Genomic DNA, 18,634 nt, shown 5'->3' with positions numbered 1-18,634 from the left:
TTTACACAATAGACTTTTTTTTTTAGCCTTTGGAAATCTAAATCTAGGTCACATCTGGTAGGCAAAAAGACTCCTTCTAAGCAATTTATTCACAAAGTGGGAAGCAGCTGATGATCACACCACTGGCACCTACATTTAATATCTGTTTAAATGAGATAACCAGTGCCTTACAGCAGCTACTGTCTTAGCTCTTCCAGCTCCTCCATTTGAAAAAAATAATATCGTTTGTACTATTTACTGTATAATGTGATGGAACGTCAAATCCACGTCTGATGAAATATCCATTTCCTCCTCTAAATGAGTTCAGGATGAAAAATGTTAAGGAAGCAACATTCAATTCACTAAACCAATTTTTTTTTTTATGGACTTCCGTTTTTTTAAAAAATCAAAATGTGACAGCATTCGTTATTTGAGGCACCATGTCATAAAGTGGACATAGAGATTATGGATCACTTTCCTGCTACAGCTTTTTTGGAAAAGGAGAAGGAAGAGTAAAGCCTAAGTGAAGTGTAATATTTCAAGAACACATTCTACTCTCATAGTCTGGGTTTCACAGATGACTTTGATACCACCAATTATATTTTACTTGTTTCTTCACTTCCTTTTCTTGGAAAGTGTATTGGGTTTGCATGGCAAGGTTTTAGTAGTGGGAGGGAATACAGGGATGGCTTCTGTGAGAAGCTGCCAGAAGCTTCCCGTGTCTGATAGAGCCAATGCCAGACGGCTCCAAGATGGACTCACCGCTAGCAAGGATGAGCCCATCAGCAATGGTGGCAGCACCTCTGTGATAACAGAATTAAGAAGGAGGAGGAAAAATCCAGTGCAACTGCAGCCAGGAGAGGGGATTGAGAATATGTGAGAGCCCTGCAGACACCAAGGCCAGTGCAGAAGGAGGGGAGGAGGTACTCCAGGTGCTGGAGCAGAGATTTCCCTGCAGCCCGTGGTGCAGACCATGGTGAGGCAGGCTGTGCCCCTGCAACCCATGGAGGTCTGCAGTGGATCAGATCTCCACCTGCAGCCCATGGAGGACTCCACACCAGAGCAGGGTTACACCTGAAGGAGGCTGTGGCCCCGTGGGAAGCCCACACTGGGGCAGGGTCCTGGCAGGATCTGCGGCCCTGTGGACAGAGGAGCCCACACTGGAGCAGGTTTGTTGCAGTACTTGTGACCCCACAGGGGACCCACGCTGGAGCAGTCTGTTCCTGAAGGGCTGCACCCCGTAGAAGGGATCTCATACTGAAGCAGGGGAAGAGTGTGAGAAGTCCTCCCCTGAAGAGGAAGGTGTGACAGAGACAAGTGATGAACTGACCACAACCCTCATTCCCCATCCCTTTGCATCACTGGAGGGGAGGAAGTAGAGAATTTGAGAGTGAAATTAGGTCTGTGAAGAAGTATTTTTTAAGATTTGGTTTTATTTCTCATTATTTTACTCTGATTTGATTAGTAATGAATTAATTTCTCCAAGTCAAGTCTGTTTTGCCCCCAACAGTAAGTGGTGAGTGATCTCTCCCTGCCCTCATCTTGACCCAGAAGCTTTTTGTTATTTTTTTTCTCCCCTGTCCATCTGAGGAGGAGAGTGATAGAGCAGCTTTGCTGGGCACCTGAGGTCCAGCCACGGTCAACCCATTACAGAGGGAAAGCAAAACAGTGATCAGTTTACATGCAGAGGTATTTTCTGAAAAGTCCAATGAAAGCATTTCCAATGTTACAATCGCAGTTGTAACCAGTTCTGAGTACTTCTGAGTAGCCACAGTTACACTTTTGTGTAACTACATCTTCAAAACTGCTTACAGGGAGGAATGCCAGGAAAACCTGGCAATTTGTCTTGCTGCCAGAGAAGGTGATAACCTTAAATCAAAATATATCTAGAGCTAACTGCAGGAACCAGGTTCTTTGGAAAATTCTGGCCATGGTATTTTGTGTGAGTGCTAAGTAAGAGAAGATGATCTGCTGCTGGTCTCTGTGCCCAGTCCCACCAGAGTATTAGTTCAACAGCAATACACTGTATTGTTAACACACAACACAATTCTGAATTAGTAAAATTCTCACTTCGTACAAGTAAAGGTAACAGAATCTAGCTCTATTTTCTTCAACGCAGATGCACAAAATCCTGTTATAAACAGTTCTATTTTCCTTGTGTCATATATAAATAATTTTGTTAAACTGTACTGCTGTAATCTGCATGGCACTCAAATTGTAGCAGATATTCAGAAGACATCTAAAGTATCATTGTGCAAAAGGCAGCTGTTGAATTTAACTTGGCAAACAGAAACAGTGAATCAAGTATGTTCCAAATAGCAAGACATGACAAGAACTTCACAGTCCTCTTTTTTATCTAAAATCCAGACAAGTAAAAATGCAAAGTCAACAACAGGCAGTATCTTTCTAGATGTAATTTCTAAGACTGGTTCCTTCCAAAGTCTAGTCTTCATTATCTCTCTCAGGGTACCTCACCTTCCTGGAATACTCATTGGCAATTCTTTCTTTAAATCAAATTCTGCCTCATGGTTTTATTCCTTTAGTTAAGACTCCCAATGCTAGTTTTGGGATCATGAATACTAAACATTAATAGTAAGTGAAAGCAGCCTTGCTACATTTTCACACACAACTCTCAACTACCCAATGTGTTTTATCCGTGTCAAGTCTCTCTTTGACAGCACAGGGTCCTCACTTCAGTGGAACCACTGAGAGTTACACTAGGTAGAGGAGACAATATTGAAATTGTTATCAGAGCACGCACACTTTCTCTGTATCATGGAGCACAACTTTAATGAAATGCCTTCAATGACACAAAGTATTACTCTCTTGGGAGTCATGGACAAGCTGGGGAATCCATCACTACAGCAAATTCTTCAAAGAAAGCCTACACAAGAAGATATAGAAAGCCTAACATCAGGACTCTGAACTCACCATACTGCATTATCTATTGATTATTGAAGTGAGGGTTCATCTCAAATTGTGTAAGAAAAGTGCATGTAATGCCACCCTGATTTAAAAATAGAATAAAGCTTCCCACTATGATGGACTCAGCCTAACTCGTAACAGATTGTCTTAAACTGGAAATGTGATGTTTGACATGCCTTTTAAAAACTCCTATCATTAATTATTATAAAAACCCCAAGACTGGCATTACCTTAATTCTCCTTTAGGTCCATTCAGCATCTCATTCATTCCCTGACTGACTGGTGAACCTTTCTTGGTATCAGTGGTTTCAAAAATCCATTTGGGTAAATGAACTAAATTTGCCACCTTTCACCTTTCTTGAGCATCCCTTGAGCCTTTCAGTGTTATGAATTCTGGATCAACTTTCTTAATTGTACTGAATACTGTTTAATCCTTTAACATACTTCAGTTTTTGTACAACAGGATTTGTAAAAATTGTTGTGTTCCACTCCTTTCCTTATACCCCTTTGCATTCTGCTTGGTTTTCTTTTGACATCATATGAACACTGAACCGGTCACTGGTGCACTCTTCACAGTGAAACCTGCATCCCTTTCTTCAGTGCAGTGTTCAATTTTGAAACTTGTATGAGTTAAAAGTAATTCAAATTTAAAGTAATTCAAACTTACCTCTGCTGAACACTACACAGCATTTATCAAGACTGAAATTTGAGTTGGCACTACCTCTTTATTCAGTTTAATTTTTGTTCTGCTGAAATCCTTCAGAGTCCAGTTGGAATTCTGGTAACCCACATCACTTAGCATCATACTCAAGAGTTGCTGCTTCAACACTCACTCTTCCATGTTATTTAACAAACATACTGTACAGCATATAATATTAAACTCTGAAGTGCATTTGCTATGATAAAAGCTGGCAGTTTACTTCTCTCTAGTTTCCGTCTAAAAGGTATTTTTGGTCCAGAGTAATATTTGACTCTCACACCATAATTACTTCTTAACTCACTTTAAACCTATAGCTACACAGGCAATTGCACTGGCGCCATGGAGAGAAAGGTGAACCATGCGGAAGGGGATTGAAGCAGCTAGGGCAGTAGTTCCGAAATCTGTTTTGTCACTTGATAAGCTTCAATGTCAATCTGTGCTTTTAGTGTTGTTTGTATGTCTTCAAGGAAGATTTAAAAAAATTATCTCAAATGTCTACAAAAACAATGCCATGATTTCACTTTTACTCTGCTGTACTGACACAACTGAAACAGTTAAGTGAACTGTAATCTTTCTTTACAGAAATAATGTTAACTATACACTATTATTTGAAGTAATAATATTAACATACATATATTTATATATATATGTATATACTTATATAGTTAACATGAATGATGTTAACTGTACAAGGCACAAGGCCACTTTGGCTGGGGCTTAGAGCAACCTGGTCTAGTGGAAGGTGTCCACAGGGGTTGGAACTAGATTATCTTTAAGGATCCTTCCAAACCAAACCATTCCATGATTCTGTGATTCTACTGTATCATGATATTATAGTCCTGGTGTTTTGTTCTCTTTATTATTATTGTTTCAACAAGTGTGTCTGACATAGCAATTTTTTATTTCCTTGATCACTCTAGTGCCTTTAACAATATATAACTGCAAGACTACTGGAGTTCTGTATCTCCATTAAAATACCTGGTTTTAATTAGAACAATGCATATTGTTGCCAGCAGCTGAGCTAAGTCTACTGTCCTTGTAACACTGGACGTAATGACTTACTTAGGGGGTTCTGGTTCTATCCTTGCACACAAGAAACCTGACTTCAAACCTTGCACAATAACTTCACTTCTGTTTTCTTACTGAGACTGTCAGGGCTAGTGTAGTTGGAAGAGTCAACGTCAAGCTGACACATACACTGTGGTCCACCTCTAGAAAGACAATAGGTCAACAAAGAGCAGTGAGCACTGGACAGCTCAAAGTTACTACTTAGAAAATGAAAGGACAAGGAAATGCTTCCTGCCAGTTTAAAAAGGATTAAGGTGCTGACTTTGAAAAGTCCTTACTTGATGAGAGCTAGAGTGCTTCCTGCCAGAAGTGAAAAACAGAGATATAATTATAGGTAAACCCCAAGGTGCCACAAAACCCAGTGAAGTATTTCAACAGTCCTTCTGCATTGAATAGAGTGGAAGACAGTAACATTGTTTGGCTCCATAGCCGTAGTTATTTATTTTTCTAATTAATCTCAGTGATTTCAATTTCCCTTTTTCTTATTTATTGCCCATTCTTTGTGGCTTTCCCTACAGCAGCATTTTAAATCTGAAGGTTTTTTGTTTTTTTTTTTGTTTTTTTCCTTCACTTTGAGAAAAATTGTATTCACCTGGCCTGATTAATGACTTTCCCTCATGGGTCCCATTTTGTTCAGTACTTCGCAAGATCCAGGGATAATATTTTTAAGTAGTACCCATGAAACAACCTAAGGATTTTATTTCACTTTTTTCCAACTCTCAGACCTGATCTATTACCTTTTTCTTAATATTAGAATCTCTTTTTCTGAAGTTTAGTGATTACTCAGCCACTTCTTGGCATCTTATGTTCTCTTCAGATTGAGAACTGGATTATATTCTAGTTGCTAATATTTAGCATCTGCCATACTGTGAATTCTTAAATTACTTCATGCAATGAAATTTATATTTCTGTACCAAGGGTTAGAAGACCAGGTAAAAATTTTCCTGTCTCTGAAGAATTTCTAGTTCTCATTAGAGAATAAGGGTCTGGTATTAGTATTGTAGGAATAATACTTTTCAGAAAAGGGTTCTGCCACTTTCTCGGCTGGAAAATTTGCCGTCTCTTTCTCACTTAGAAGGCACAAGTGCCATGTTAATGATCAACCCCAAAACTCATAAGCAATAATCTCCTGTAGGTAGTTTATGGATAGAAAAGTTTGAGCTGAACTATTCCTCATTAAAATGGAAGCTAAGACTGATCACTGATTAAGCAAAAAGAAAAATCATTCTTTTCATTACTTTGTTTTTCAAAACCAACGAAAATGTTCTTCCCTAAAAGAAATGGACTTCAACCAAACTGAACAAAACTTCTCATTTTCTCTTTATAAATGAAAAAAGTTTGGACTTGCTTTTCAGTGTTTATTAACCCCTTAAAAAAGTGTACTTAGAAAGGACTGAGCATTTTATAGTAAAGAATGACCAATAAAGTAATCCTGGTTTAATAATCTAGGAGCTGGTAGTTATTCTTTTGAAGAAAGGATTAAGATCAAAGCTGTTTGTTAGTACTAAAAAATAGCTATAGGTTGTTTTATCCAAAGTCATCTTTAAAAGATCCAGACATTTCTTCTAGATGAGTCAACAAATAATCCCTTCCTTTAATTAACTACACTGGTGTAATTTTATTTGTCTCACTCATATCTGCCACCTTTTATACTTCCTTTCCGTGGCTTAAAAGGTTACTTGCTTGGTAAGTCACTTTTAAGACTTTACAACTGTATTTCATTCACAGGTGTTCCAGTGACTGATGTAATGGTTAACTTTACAAGGCCTTAAAGTAATAATGAAGTTAGTCCCAATCATCCTTCTTCCCAGTCAAACTCAAAACTAACTTGTGTTAGTAACTAGACCATGATTTTTTTTATTGCTAGCAGTGTGATTCAACTATCTCAGCTCCTACTTTTAGTATACTTCATAGAGTGAGTAGAAAAATGAAACATTATACCCCTGTGTGACAGCTACAGTGTGATTAGGTGGCAGAAATCACGCAAAATGGTAGAAGGCAGAAAGGAGGAAGAGAGATGTGATGCTTCTTTGGAATACCCATCACTAGGATTCTGTTGTCCCTACCACAAAGTAAAAAGACTGAAAATATCAGAGAACTTGTCTTTGAAGTCTCTGCCCATGCTCTCCAAAGACAACACAAATTACAAAGGCCATTATAATTATTACTCTCTATTATTTGTATGATAGTAGAATCTGGAAACTCTAAATTAGATTGGGAGGCCCACTGTGCTGAGAACAGTGCAAGCACACAGCTGAGCAATCTTTGCCACTAAAAGCATACTATCTAGCTGAGTTAGGCTATAAGAGGCAAGCACAGCAATCACAAGGGGGAGGGAAAGGCAAATATCCCTAAGAAAATGCATTTACAATGCCCAAATAAATGAACACTTCTACCCTTCCTGCTCCTTTAGCTAGCTGGCATCGCTCAGTATTTCCAATTAGTAACAGTAGAAACAGATCTTCAAGAATGATTTGAGGGACAGAATTTTTATGGATGATGGAATTTTTTATGGATGATGATTGTTAGGGTGCTCCAAGGAAGGAAGGAACATAAAGGTAGGAAAAGCAGAAGTGCCAAAAAGTACAGGGCTGGGATAAAAGGCAGTATGACAAAAGAATGTACACAAATATGTCTGTGCTACTGATATGAAAAGAGGTGCTCCACAGAGATAGGTCCTTCTCAGAAATGTCAAACGATCAACAGGAATTACAGTCCTATGTCACAGATTGCAAAATACACCTGAATGGGGCAGTAGTGTAAAATATCCAGTTTCCTCCAGAAGTTTCCACAGCATTTATATCCCCATATTCCCCGTGACTGCAGGAAACTGTACCCTCATTTTTAAGTAAGTCTGTAGCAGCACTACTGGTGTTCTGAAAAGGCAAGCCAATCCAACATGCTTTTTATTTGAGCTTCAAGTTCATTCCAGATGCCAGGATTTGTGGCTGTCCTGGACAAGACCCAAAACACATACAGATTTGTAGATGAAATGAATTACCACGCTGGCTAGTCTGTTTATACTGTAAGTGACTGGCATTCAGTCCTCATCTGCTAGCCAGCATGTACTCCGCTAACAAAGTCTTTGTTTTATTACTCCTGGTAGAACTCCAGGGAGAAAGTTCTCCCTCCCCTTCCTCATTGTTAGCTTTCAAATCAGTGTTCCTAGTTCTCCTTCGAAACAGCGCTGCTTTTTTGTCCATATGGTAGAAGTTATGAGGTGGTGTTGGGCAGGGTATATAATTTGTGACAGAAGGTGATTTTGATCAGTATTTTTTTCAGTTTTCTCTCCCTACTCCATGCCTTGAACATATTGGTTTTGTAAATGCCTCAGAGTAAGGTCTGCTTTACTTCACTTTTTGCAGTATTTTTCCCTTTCTGTTCTTGGACTCTTTTGGAAATGCTCATGTATAAACTGCTTTTCCACGGGGTAGGGATTATGTTATCTTTCTGTTTTGCTGAGCACAGGAGCCATTTAAATGTTGAAATCAATGTATCCTGATTCTCCCTCCTATGACATGTTAGTGCTCCTAAATCTATTTCTTGAATGTATGGGAAAGATGGCAAATAGCATGTATATTTTAGCAGAAAAGTACCTTCTATGTAATTTATTATCACCGGTACCATACATATTGCTGTGTACAGATCGTCCTTGCCTAAAAAAGATTTCTGTACTTCCATAAGACACCCATGCTGATTTTGTACATTGTTTATTGGGTGTTCTTTAAATGCAGGAAAAAATTAGCCTTGTCAAAAGATGTGTGCTAAGAAGGGACTATCAAAATAAGGCTCCACTGTGTAACAATAATTATGAATTATTAATTTTGTTTTTTATATTCTTTAAAAAAATGTAAATATAAGCAACAAAGAACTGCATGAAAAGAAATGCAAAGAACTACTTCACTGATGAATATGACTCATTTAACTGACTATCAAATGAACTCTATCTCTCACTGGTAGATGATTCATGTTGGTGCATGTGAGCGAAAAGACTTTTTTTGCTAAACATCTGTGTTTCTGGTTGTCAAGTATAATAACATTCTTTACAAAACATGCCTAAACCAAATAAAGTTCACAGTTTGACATCTTTTCGTCTCATCACAATCTATTTTCTAAGAGGATTTTAATCCAGGCTCCTTAGACTGGATTTTTCTGGCAACTGTGATTTTTGAAAAAAGGACAGACAAGAAAACAAGCAAGCAAGCCTTGACAAACAGCTCATTTTCTCCTCTACAACAAACCCACCAACCTTCCTGCTAGCTCCTTTTCTTTCTCTTTCCTCTTAATCAAGGAAATTTAAATAATTAAAATACATAAAAGTTTTCCTCTCCAGTGGGCACCCAAGCATTTGGAAGCCCTCACTCATACTGGAAGAAAGAAAGTGTAAGTTCCTGCAGTTTAATAGCACTGAGATCATTAAGGGATGTTTAAAGCAGGCTCAACAGCTACACCACTACCAGTCTAGAATATACAGACATGCTGGATATCCTTCTTGGAAATAAATAATTTCCTAAGTAAAAAAATATAAAGTTTTTGGTTACATATTTGTAAGTACTCCTTGTGGCCAAAGAAGCAGACACAATGGTGCACATCAGAGACCTCTGTGTCAACAAAGGGAAAAGTCATGGCAGCATATTTGAAAGACAGTACCTGCCACCGAAACAAAAGATAAAATTGTCCTGACTGCTATGGAAAGAAGAAACTGCGCTTCTTTACCAAACTGCTCTCCGATGAACCAAACACAGCAAAAGTCAATATGACTTCATGAGATGCAAATTTCTGAACAAGAGGTTGACCAAGGAGCAACATGAACATAGCTGGATCAAATTAGCTTTATACGTGTAGGTTTCATACTGGATAAGGAGGTTTGAGAAAGAGGCACCGACAAGAGCTGGAACTGCAGGTGTCTCAGTACTTTGAAATGTAGGACTCACTACTAGCTGATGCTCTGCGGAAAAGGTACCACCTGCAACCATTAGAAGTGCAACATCTTATAAATCTGACTTGTGTGAACAAGAAGTCCTAAAGGTATAATGTACAACAAGGGGAGCTTTTAGCCCTGAAACATTTGATTTTATGGTTCTCTAGATAACCTCAACTCAACAGTACTCAGGGTAGAAGAGTGACACAAATTAGTTTCAAGAAAATGAAAGCAGTCAGCCCAACTGATTGTGGCCATATATACATTTCCTAAGCAAGTCAGCACCACTTTCTAACCACTCCATTAGAAAGACTGGATAATTTATCATCACCCTCACCAAGGACATTTAAATTTCACCTGTCACCAAAGGAGACTTCTGGTTGACTCTCATGCTTTCAACACCAGATCTACTACTGACAGTATTCTGAAAAGTGTCAAGAAATATCGGACATCCCTGAAAGTTTATTATTTCAGCTATCTTCTGCAAACAAAAAAGGTGTGGATTTGTAGCCTGAAGATGACTCTGCCCTCTTCAGGAGATGTAAAATGTGTTTTTCTAGTACTCGGCGCTCATCAGGCAGGAAAGATGTGAATTCAGATCAGAGTAATGTTTCTGGAGCTGACCTACTCAGGCTGAAGTGTTCTTAGCATGTTTTATTTTCCATCCATGAATGCAAGGGATCACATCCAGCCTGGGAACTGGGTAACCTGAAGCTATGGGTAGGAAACAGTGGAGTAAGGTACTGTCTTCTGAACTTGATGCCACTGAGGACTTATTTACAGGAACACTGATGAACAGTTCCAAACTGAAAGTCAGTGAAGACGTGGTTACTTTGCCAATGTGTAGGCAGAAGGACAATGTAATATAGGAATCCCATTGGTAGGTCTGCACATCTGTGCATTTTTTTGGCCTGTGCTGCCATTGGCTCATAGATGAGGCTGACATTCCTGCTGATTTCCACTACTAGCCTCCCTCTACGTTGTATCCCCTATGATGGGTTCTTCATAAATCCTTCACAATCACTCTCAGAATTTACTTATCATTACTCACTATCTATGTATTTTCTTGGAGGAGAGCATAACATAGCTCATTCTGCTCAAAGATAAAGGGAATTATACATGCAATGATGCACAGAGAAATTAAAAAATATTTTTTTGATAAATTCATAAAAAGCAGGAAAAAACACATAAAACTGTTTTTTTTTAAAGCATTTCCAGAGTCAACACTGTTTTGGGGTAGGAAGGATGGCTACAAGACCTGGAAAGGAGAATCAGCATAAGAAAAGAAAAATAATTCCACAGAATTTTAACTCTGTGCCAATACAGTGTAGCAATTCTTTTGTTCACAGTTCAGAAGCAGTTACAGTATTGCCAATAAAAAGCCTGTCCAAACCAAAGCAATGTTAGATGCACCAAATCTATTACAGAGAGAAGAACAGACTAGGCCTCCTCTGAATGGTCACCTCTGATCTACATTTCATTTATCATATGTTTCCTGTAGGTTTTAGCGGTTACACAAAAATCTCCATTTGCCCTATTTGATTAGGAATGCCTTAAATAGCCATTTTTCTCATCAGTTCTTTTCACATCACTTTTAATTATGAACACACTTACATATAACCCAAAGCTAATTCAATAGAAGCATACCAAAAAGTACAAAATATAATAATTTTGCCTAAAAAAGGTTTCATGAAGATGTTGTTCGCTTTTGACCAGTGACAATTTACTATTTTTCCTGTTTCCCTTTGTATTTCTGATGTGCACTCAAAAGATGAAACTACCTGAATCTGCTGCATTCCCTCTCTTGTCTGCTTGAAACCACGTAAGACAGAAACTTCCATTCACTTTTATGCAAAACTGTGACACAACTTTCATTTGTATGGAAGTTTTCTATTTGCACAAAAACTTCTTAGTGGTCAGCAATAACAGAAAATCAGATTAAGAGAAGGAAATGAAAGTTAAAAGGTTTAGAAAATAAAGACTTGAAAATGCACACATATACTTGAATGTTTTTCCTAGAGCTCTAGAATTACTGGCTCTGGCAGTCTAATTCCCATTACTGCAGAAAAGGACATTTTGGTATAATGACTGGAGAAGTGAATGTTAAAAACCCATCAGTAACTAGTCACTGCTTAAACAGTGAGTTTTTACTCCAAGCAGACAATTGCCGCTTAGGTATCAGTTATTTCAAGGAATTGCTGAAACACGAGTTTGCCCAAGGTAGTATGCTCTGTGTCTTTTGATTAAAGACAACAGTACTACTCTCCTCTTCACCATACTCTATTTAAGTGTAACACATTTTGATGTTCACCTATACATGAACAGAGGCAATCTATGTAATACTGCATTACACATTTGTTAAACTCTCCAGTGATACAAACACCAGACTAGCAGTTCTTAAGAACTACAGGATATTTTACCCACAACTGATCCCACATTTTCTTTCAAATTAGGATTCTAATTGCTTAGCATTTTATGAATACAGTTCATAACTACAGATGGGAAACACTGAAATTCACAGTTTTTTTTAGTTACTAATTGTATCTCTGAATTTCTCTCTCTTCCCTTGTCTCCTTAATTTTTCATTGTGGTACATGCAAAATACGTTCTGCTTTGAATCTAAAAATCAGAGGCATATTTTCTTTTATACAAAAATGAAATAGCACACTATATGATGTGCTCTAAAATTTACCTACATTTTCTGCTTCTCTGTGGATTGCTGCTGCTGAAATATTTTGTATTAGATGTGACACTGATCAGTACTAGACAGATGAAGAGATTCCTTCAGTTCATTAAGAATTTATCCTGGTCAGTTCACTCATATTGACATTTTCATGACTGGGTTTTATGTTTCCATTCTCTGTAATGAGATTAAGGAGAGTGCCCTCCCCCAGTCCAAACTCAAAGAATCTCACAGATATCCTCATATTAAGATTACACATTACTGTGCAAATAGATTATTTTTTCAAGCTAGGATGAATCAAACAGACTCATTGTTAGTGATCTAAGGTATATTTTTCACTTTCTTCACGAGAGGGATATTTGACACTGACACTTGGAATTACATTCTTCTCTCAGTTATGGACTGGAACATTCAAGTCTCACCATCAGTTATGAACTTGAAGGATGTAACACAGCACCTGCAACAACTGACTATTAACTCCGTGGTAAACAACTTTTTAACACCCCTGAATAAAAGCCAAACAGTTTCTATAATGCAAAACATACCTAATTAGGCCTCTTGTCCTTCCTATAGGGTAGAGAAAGATTGATACTTTCTTCTAGGTCCTGGGATCTTCTCCAACTATTCCTGTCTCAGGTCTGTAAAACCACTGGCTCTGGTGATACAGTGCCAGGGTGGTGATGAACCCATACATCCTTGGCCAACACTTGGTCAGCACCAATGGCTGGAGCAGAACTGCTGGTATGACCCTCTGCAGTTAATCCTCCCTAGTCTCCTACTTACGCAGGAGAGTCGCAAAGGTCCCACTGTCCCCAGCTCAACCGGTTCAGGGTGAGAGGAGCTGAATGGAAGGAATCCTGCCTCTGGCTTTTCTGTAATGATTTGAACACATTCAAAACTACGGTTTCATTTTCAGAAAACCTTGTAGGAATCCTTATTTTTGTAAAACATAACTGGAGCATTTAATATCTCTAAGAGAACCTGCTTGGTAACTGACCTCATCAGCCCAGGTTCTCTACTGTCTGCAGCTGGAAAGGGCTTGTATTTATATTATGGGTTATTTCAGCATTTGTGAGTTGTTACCAGTATTATTTTTATGTCCTTTTTGTCTAATTGTTTAGCTTCAGTTTTTTTCAGGTTGGAAAACGTACTTAAGTTCCAAATCCTGGATGCTTTGGCATCACTGTCTTAAAAATAGAAAATCTGACATTTGACTCTGTAATGTTACTAGGAAAAAAAAAAAAAATAGGAGAAAAGGCAACAGTAGCTCCCATGGCACTCCTGTATGCTCTTAACATTTTCTTGTAACTATACTGTTTTATAGATGAAACTGTCACTGCAAAAATGACAAATATAACACATGAAAGAACAAAAATGGGCAATAAATCACGAGTGACACTACAGCCCATTGAAATGCATTCAACTGGTGCTGCAGAAAGTAGGAAGATTTCCTCTTGCTTTGCATTTTGCCCAGCTGAGCAAGAGGACTAGAATCCTCAAACAATCAGTGCAACAATTTCTGGAACCATCATGTAAAAAACAGGCTTAGAATTTCACTTTGGAGAGTCAGACCCATTCTCACTCTGCTTTCCCCATCACTTGGCCATGCAACAGCATCATAATATGGCTTGGATATTACACCACCCTGGTGTACAGAAGAATCGAGAGAAGAATAAACTCATAAAATGGGGTATTCAACCTGCAGACAGACAAATCGGCATATAGTTTTGTTGTTATAGAAAGAACTGTAGTCTCAACTAGGAACTCATGACTTCTCCATTACACAAAATAGCACTTCAAGTTTCAACATGTCAGAATACATCTAAATCCGTGTTACATGGTTCAGGATGGAGAAAAATGAATGTGAATGTCTGTCCAGCCCAAGTTGCTATACCTCAAATGCATTGTAAAGGACAAGAAACTAGGTAAACAAGAAAACATTCCTTCTCAAATTCCCGCTGTTGCTTTTTGTGTTAATAAACAAACTGTATCTTCAGTAATGCAGTATTAATCTGGAAGAAATCCCTTGACATAAAGAAAATCCAATGAGGCTGCGATTTAATCAATCAATGATTTCAGTTGTTTTTTTCCACATTTACAGTGGAATGGCTAAGAATGGAATCTGACCCAGACTACAGTAATAAATTTTGCTCTGTATTAAATACACTGTGTATTTTATTATGTTACTAACTTCATAAGGGAGAAGAAAGCCTTTGAGATTATTTTATGTCACATTTAACATGGTTATAAAATATGCTGCTCGTCTAGACCTTAATGTATGTTAGGTAAAAAGAATTTAAGCTTTAAGATTGCCACCATCTTTTTTTAAAAAATAATTCTTCCCAATTCTTAAATACAGTCATTCTGCAAAACTTCTGACATATCTTGCTGTATCTGATTTGTACCAAGAATTTAATCTACAAAGAGTGTACATTACAGAACTCTCTCTTCCAGCTGCATTAACAATGGGTGGTAAAAAAGGGCGTTCTACGAAAATCAGCCTTAACAATATCCAGTAAAGTAGTGGCTGCTCCACTAAATCACAAATGGAAATACTTTAATTTAAATATAAGTAGCTCAGACATAATTCAACAATTAAGAAAATGCCTGAAAGAATAAACACCCTAATCATAATTCCAAGCATGCTATTTTATCAGAATGCAGACAGAACAAAACAGATGAGGGCCAAGTGAATACCAAATACGGACAATTTAACCCTGATACATGAAGTGTCTCTTACAAAATAGTGAAACAAACTGCAAATGCTTTCAGGATTTCTCAAAAACATGGATTTGTTACTCAACTTTAAAGTCAAGATCATACAGTCACTTGTGCATCTGCTAAGTTTTTGTTAACCTTCTACATGTTTTCAACCACCCTGTTAAAGTGTATTTGTTTATGAAAACATGGAGATGGTATCATGAAGACTATTGTGCTTCATGTACACATAGTATTTTCTCCTGGCTGACAGATGGTAGATAGATATTCTCCCTATATATTTGAGGATAGAGTCAACTGAGTGACCTTACTTTTGTAAGGTTAACACTGAAAGCTAAACACTATTCCCTAAAATTCCCCAAATTTCAGTTCCTTAGTTACTAAGTTAGTGCATCAGTGACAATTTGCCTATTTTGTCTTGTAAGAATTAAAATCACACAGTTGTCTTTACAGCATGTTTTATTATACTATAACTTAAGAACAACTACGTTATAGGTATTTAAGTGCAACTGCAAGGAAAAGTTCCCTTTGCTATAGGCTGCAAAGGAGTATTGAAGGACTGGTTGTCAAGATATTTAAGGCAAATAGCAGGTAATCCTATAAAGGAAAATCATCTTATTTTTGTATGAAAAGGAAGGAGAAAAGAAAAGCAAAGATGAATAATGCATTGTTTATAAACTGCACCTGTAAAGGCCAGGATGCATTGATGACAAGGGTGGAGGAAGTGAGTGCCAGTAGAGTTGTTTTGAAAGCTGAGCTGTATTTTCATCATCTTTCTGAAGAAGATCTTTCAAAATTGGTAACAATATTTAGGAATGCAGTCATGCTTCCCCGTGTCCAGTCCAGATCCTGTAAAACTCCATTAGGAAAATCTTTGGAATCCTCGTGGATACTGCCAATACCTTTATTGCTGTACTGTGATATGGGAGAAAAGCCTGCCTACTGTATCCCTACAAAGCATGCCTCTGTAGAACAACCATGAATTGCTGTTGCTGCCATGGGACCAATCATGTGGGTTGGGTGAGGTTTTTTCACTCCCTATTGCATTTGTGGCAACTTGAGAGTGAATCTTTCAAGCATGAAACGGTGTCGTGAAAATGATGAGAGGATTTCAGAGGCTTTTAAAATACATTTCACAGAGAGCCATAAATGCTGTATCATGTGAACTTTTTCAGTATAAAATTAGTTTCTACTAGAACAGATTTATTGATTTATTGATCTATTTATTTATTTATTTTAAAGGAAATTAAAGTCACATATCTGACAGACAGCCACAGAGTGCCAATGCTATGAGCCACTAGTGACAAAGCAAACAAATACTTTGCTGGCTATCTTGTGCTAGCTGTATGTCTGTAAACTTATTTGAATCTTTCGATGAAGAAATCAAAACTCATTGAAGTTCGAGGCTATGGAAGAGATGTTCTTTCTCTCTTCAATGATTTATTTGTATTCTGAAGTGAAAAAAAAACAAGCTATAAAAATGTATGTGGACTGAGCATTAAGAAGAACAAGCTAGTACTTCCTGGCATCATTTAAATATGTTATTTTGGTTAGTTCATATGTTACTACACAACACAAATATACATGCAACAATTCTGTCTTGATTGACATGGCAACTTGGCCATTATGGATCACTCAGCTTTGTTATAACACATAGCCCAGAATTAAAAGCTGCAACAGATACGTCACTAATCCTGTTATCATAAACTGAATCATTTAACTGTTTCTTATTGACTATGCCAGTATCCAGATTCTAAGCATCTGAACTCCTCTTTGACCCTTAGACATCCTGATTGCAACATTTACATGCTTCCCAAATAACTATGCCAGTATTCCTGATACAAGGCAATGATTTTATCATATGCTAAATACTGATGGACTGGGTCTTAACTTCCCCTGTTACATATTCCATCAAACTCATCTTAGATTCTAGAGATTTAATGGTCTTTATGTTTGAAAATAAAGATTTCTAAATCTCTTAAAACCTTTATTCATGTGAGTATTTTCTGACTAAATGAGTACTTTCCCCAAGTTCACAGATACATTCGCTGATACATTCTGAACCAACCTTCAAGCCATGCACAGATTAATAACTACCTTGCATACTGAGTTTATGTTGACAATTAGATTTAAAAACCTTACAGTCTCATGCATTCTCACATGTGACCTGCTAGGTTATTTTGTTTTAGTCCCAGAACTCATGTATGACAGAATTAAAAGGGAATTAATTTTATTTATTTTGATTTTCTGCATATTGAAATGTTGCCAGAAAATATGATCTTCCCAACATTCTGTAGTAAAAAAATCCAATCCATTAATGCAAGATCTTTGTCCTAACTTACACATGCAAATCTTGAGCCTAAATGATTTAGAAATTCTAGTGTCTGGATCTATTAAAAGAGAAAAAATAAACAGGTGCATAGATATATATCTATATTTAAACTGTCATTTAATTTATGGATGGAGCAAGACTAGATTGCTTTACAACATCAGGCTTGAAGGAACATTCCACAGATAACACACACAATGGGCACATGCAGCGGAGTTGGAGATAGAGGGATGTGTGTGTAAGTTTTGGTGCCAACCACACCACTTAACTTAATGGAGCTGAAGAAAAATGTAAAAACAAAAAAGAAACTTTTAACATAGGAAACTATTCATGAGTAGAGAATGAAGAAACCGTCAGGGAAAAGGAGCCAGAGAAAATGAGACAAAATGGGCATGATGACTTGTCTGTACTTGAACATCTGACCTGTTAGTTGGTCGTCGCCTGCAGCAGGGGCGATGCGAATGTATGGTGTTGTAAGCTGAGTCACGATTATCGCAGCTAAGGCAAAGGAAGATTTCCAGGTCAGCATGCATGAGGGAAAAAAAAGCCAGACTGAAGCTAGGCCAGCAAAAAGAATCTTGGTCAATAGTTTGTTGTCTGAACTTCTTACAAAGAAACCAAAAAAACTCCCACAAGTTCTTTTTATCTTCAGTTGTTAGTTTGGTTGTTCTGCAAATTAATAAGCTTTCATATGTGACTTTCTGCAAATTAATAAGATTTCATATGTGACTTTCATTCAGGAAGAGGACTAAGGCACATTACTTACATACAATGCATTTAAGGAACTGGAGACTCTTTGGCTCTGCTAGTCACAGCACTGGTCTTTCTAAATGAAAGCTAACTGCTTATTCATCTCACTCTAAGTATTAAGTTTTCCAAGTAATTTGAACTAGTTTCACTTTGTTTTCTAGTTCATAATAGTACATTTCTCCTAGAATTATTTTAAAGGTAATTTTCATGTAAAGTATTTTTGAGCTAGGTCACATTCATTTTTCTTGTACCCACTTGGGTCTTTGTTTTGAAAATGCACACGCTGCATGCATACTTAACCTTCAGCATACAGAGAATAACCACTGGGAGTTGGCATGTTTCTACATAGGTATGGATGTAACTCTTTGGGGTCTGAGTTTCAAGTTCATGTTTTGCCAACTGAGACAAGAAAACAGCTGAAAAACGTGAATTGTTTGTGTGCCTGAAGTATTCAGACTTTTGTGTCAGAGCTGTAACAATCATTAACTGGTATAGATTACTCTTACCATGGCTGACATTAATAAATTCTTGTATTCCTTTGTTTGCCAGCAGTTCTATGATT

The 18,634-nt window shown here is 37.5% G+C and overlaps 1 protein-coding gene across 12 annotated transcripts in view; it reads right to left on the bottom strand.

Moving 5' to 3' along the window:
- Positions 1-18,634, bottom strand: part of PTPRM (protein tyrosine phosphatase receptor type M) — a 472,285-nt gene that overhangs the window by 157,710 nt on the left and 295,941 nt on the right. For 8 of the 12 annotated variants that reach the window (XM_061448768.1, XM_061448769.1, XM_061448772.1 and 5 more), the window contains one exon: positions 17,746-17,820. The exons of the other annotated variants lie outside the window; for them this stretch is intronic. In XM_061448768.1, coding sequence (XP_061304752.1) covers positions 17,746-17,820 — 75 coding nt within the window. The remainder of the gene's footprint in view (positions 1-17,745; positions 17,821-18,634) is intronic. 12 annotated transcript variants of the gene reach the window in all.

Source organism: Pezoporus flaviventris, unplaced genomic scaffold (assembly GCF_033815535.1).
Source record: "Pezoporus flaviventris isolate CSIRO_AGI_PZ_B2104156 unplaced genomic scaffold, CSIRO_AGI_Pfla_v1 ptg000007l, whole genome shotgun sequence".
NCBI lineage: Eukaryota > Metazoa > Chordata > Aves > Psittaciformes > Psittacidae > Pezoporus > Pezoporus flaviventris.
Note: the sequence above shows the minus strand (reverse complement) of the source record. Positions and strands in the feature narration are given on the sequence as shown.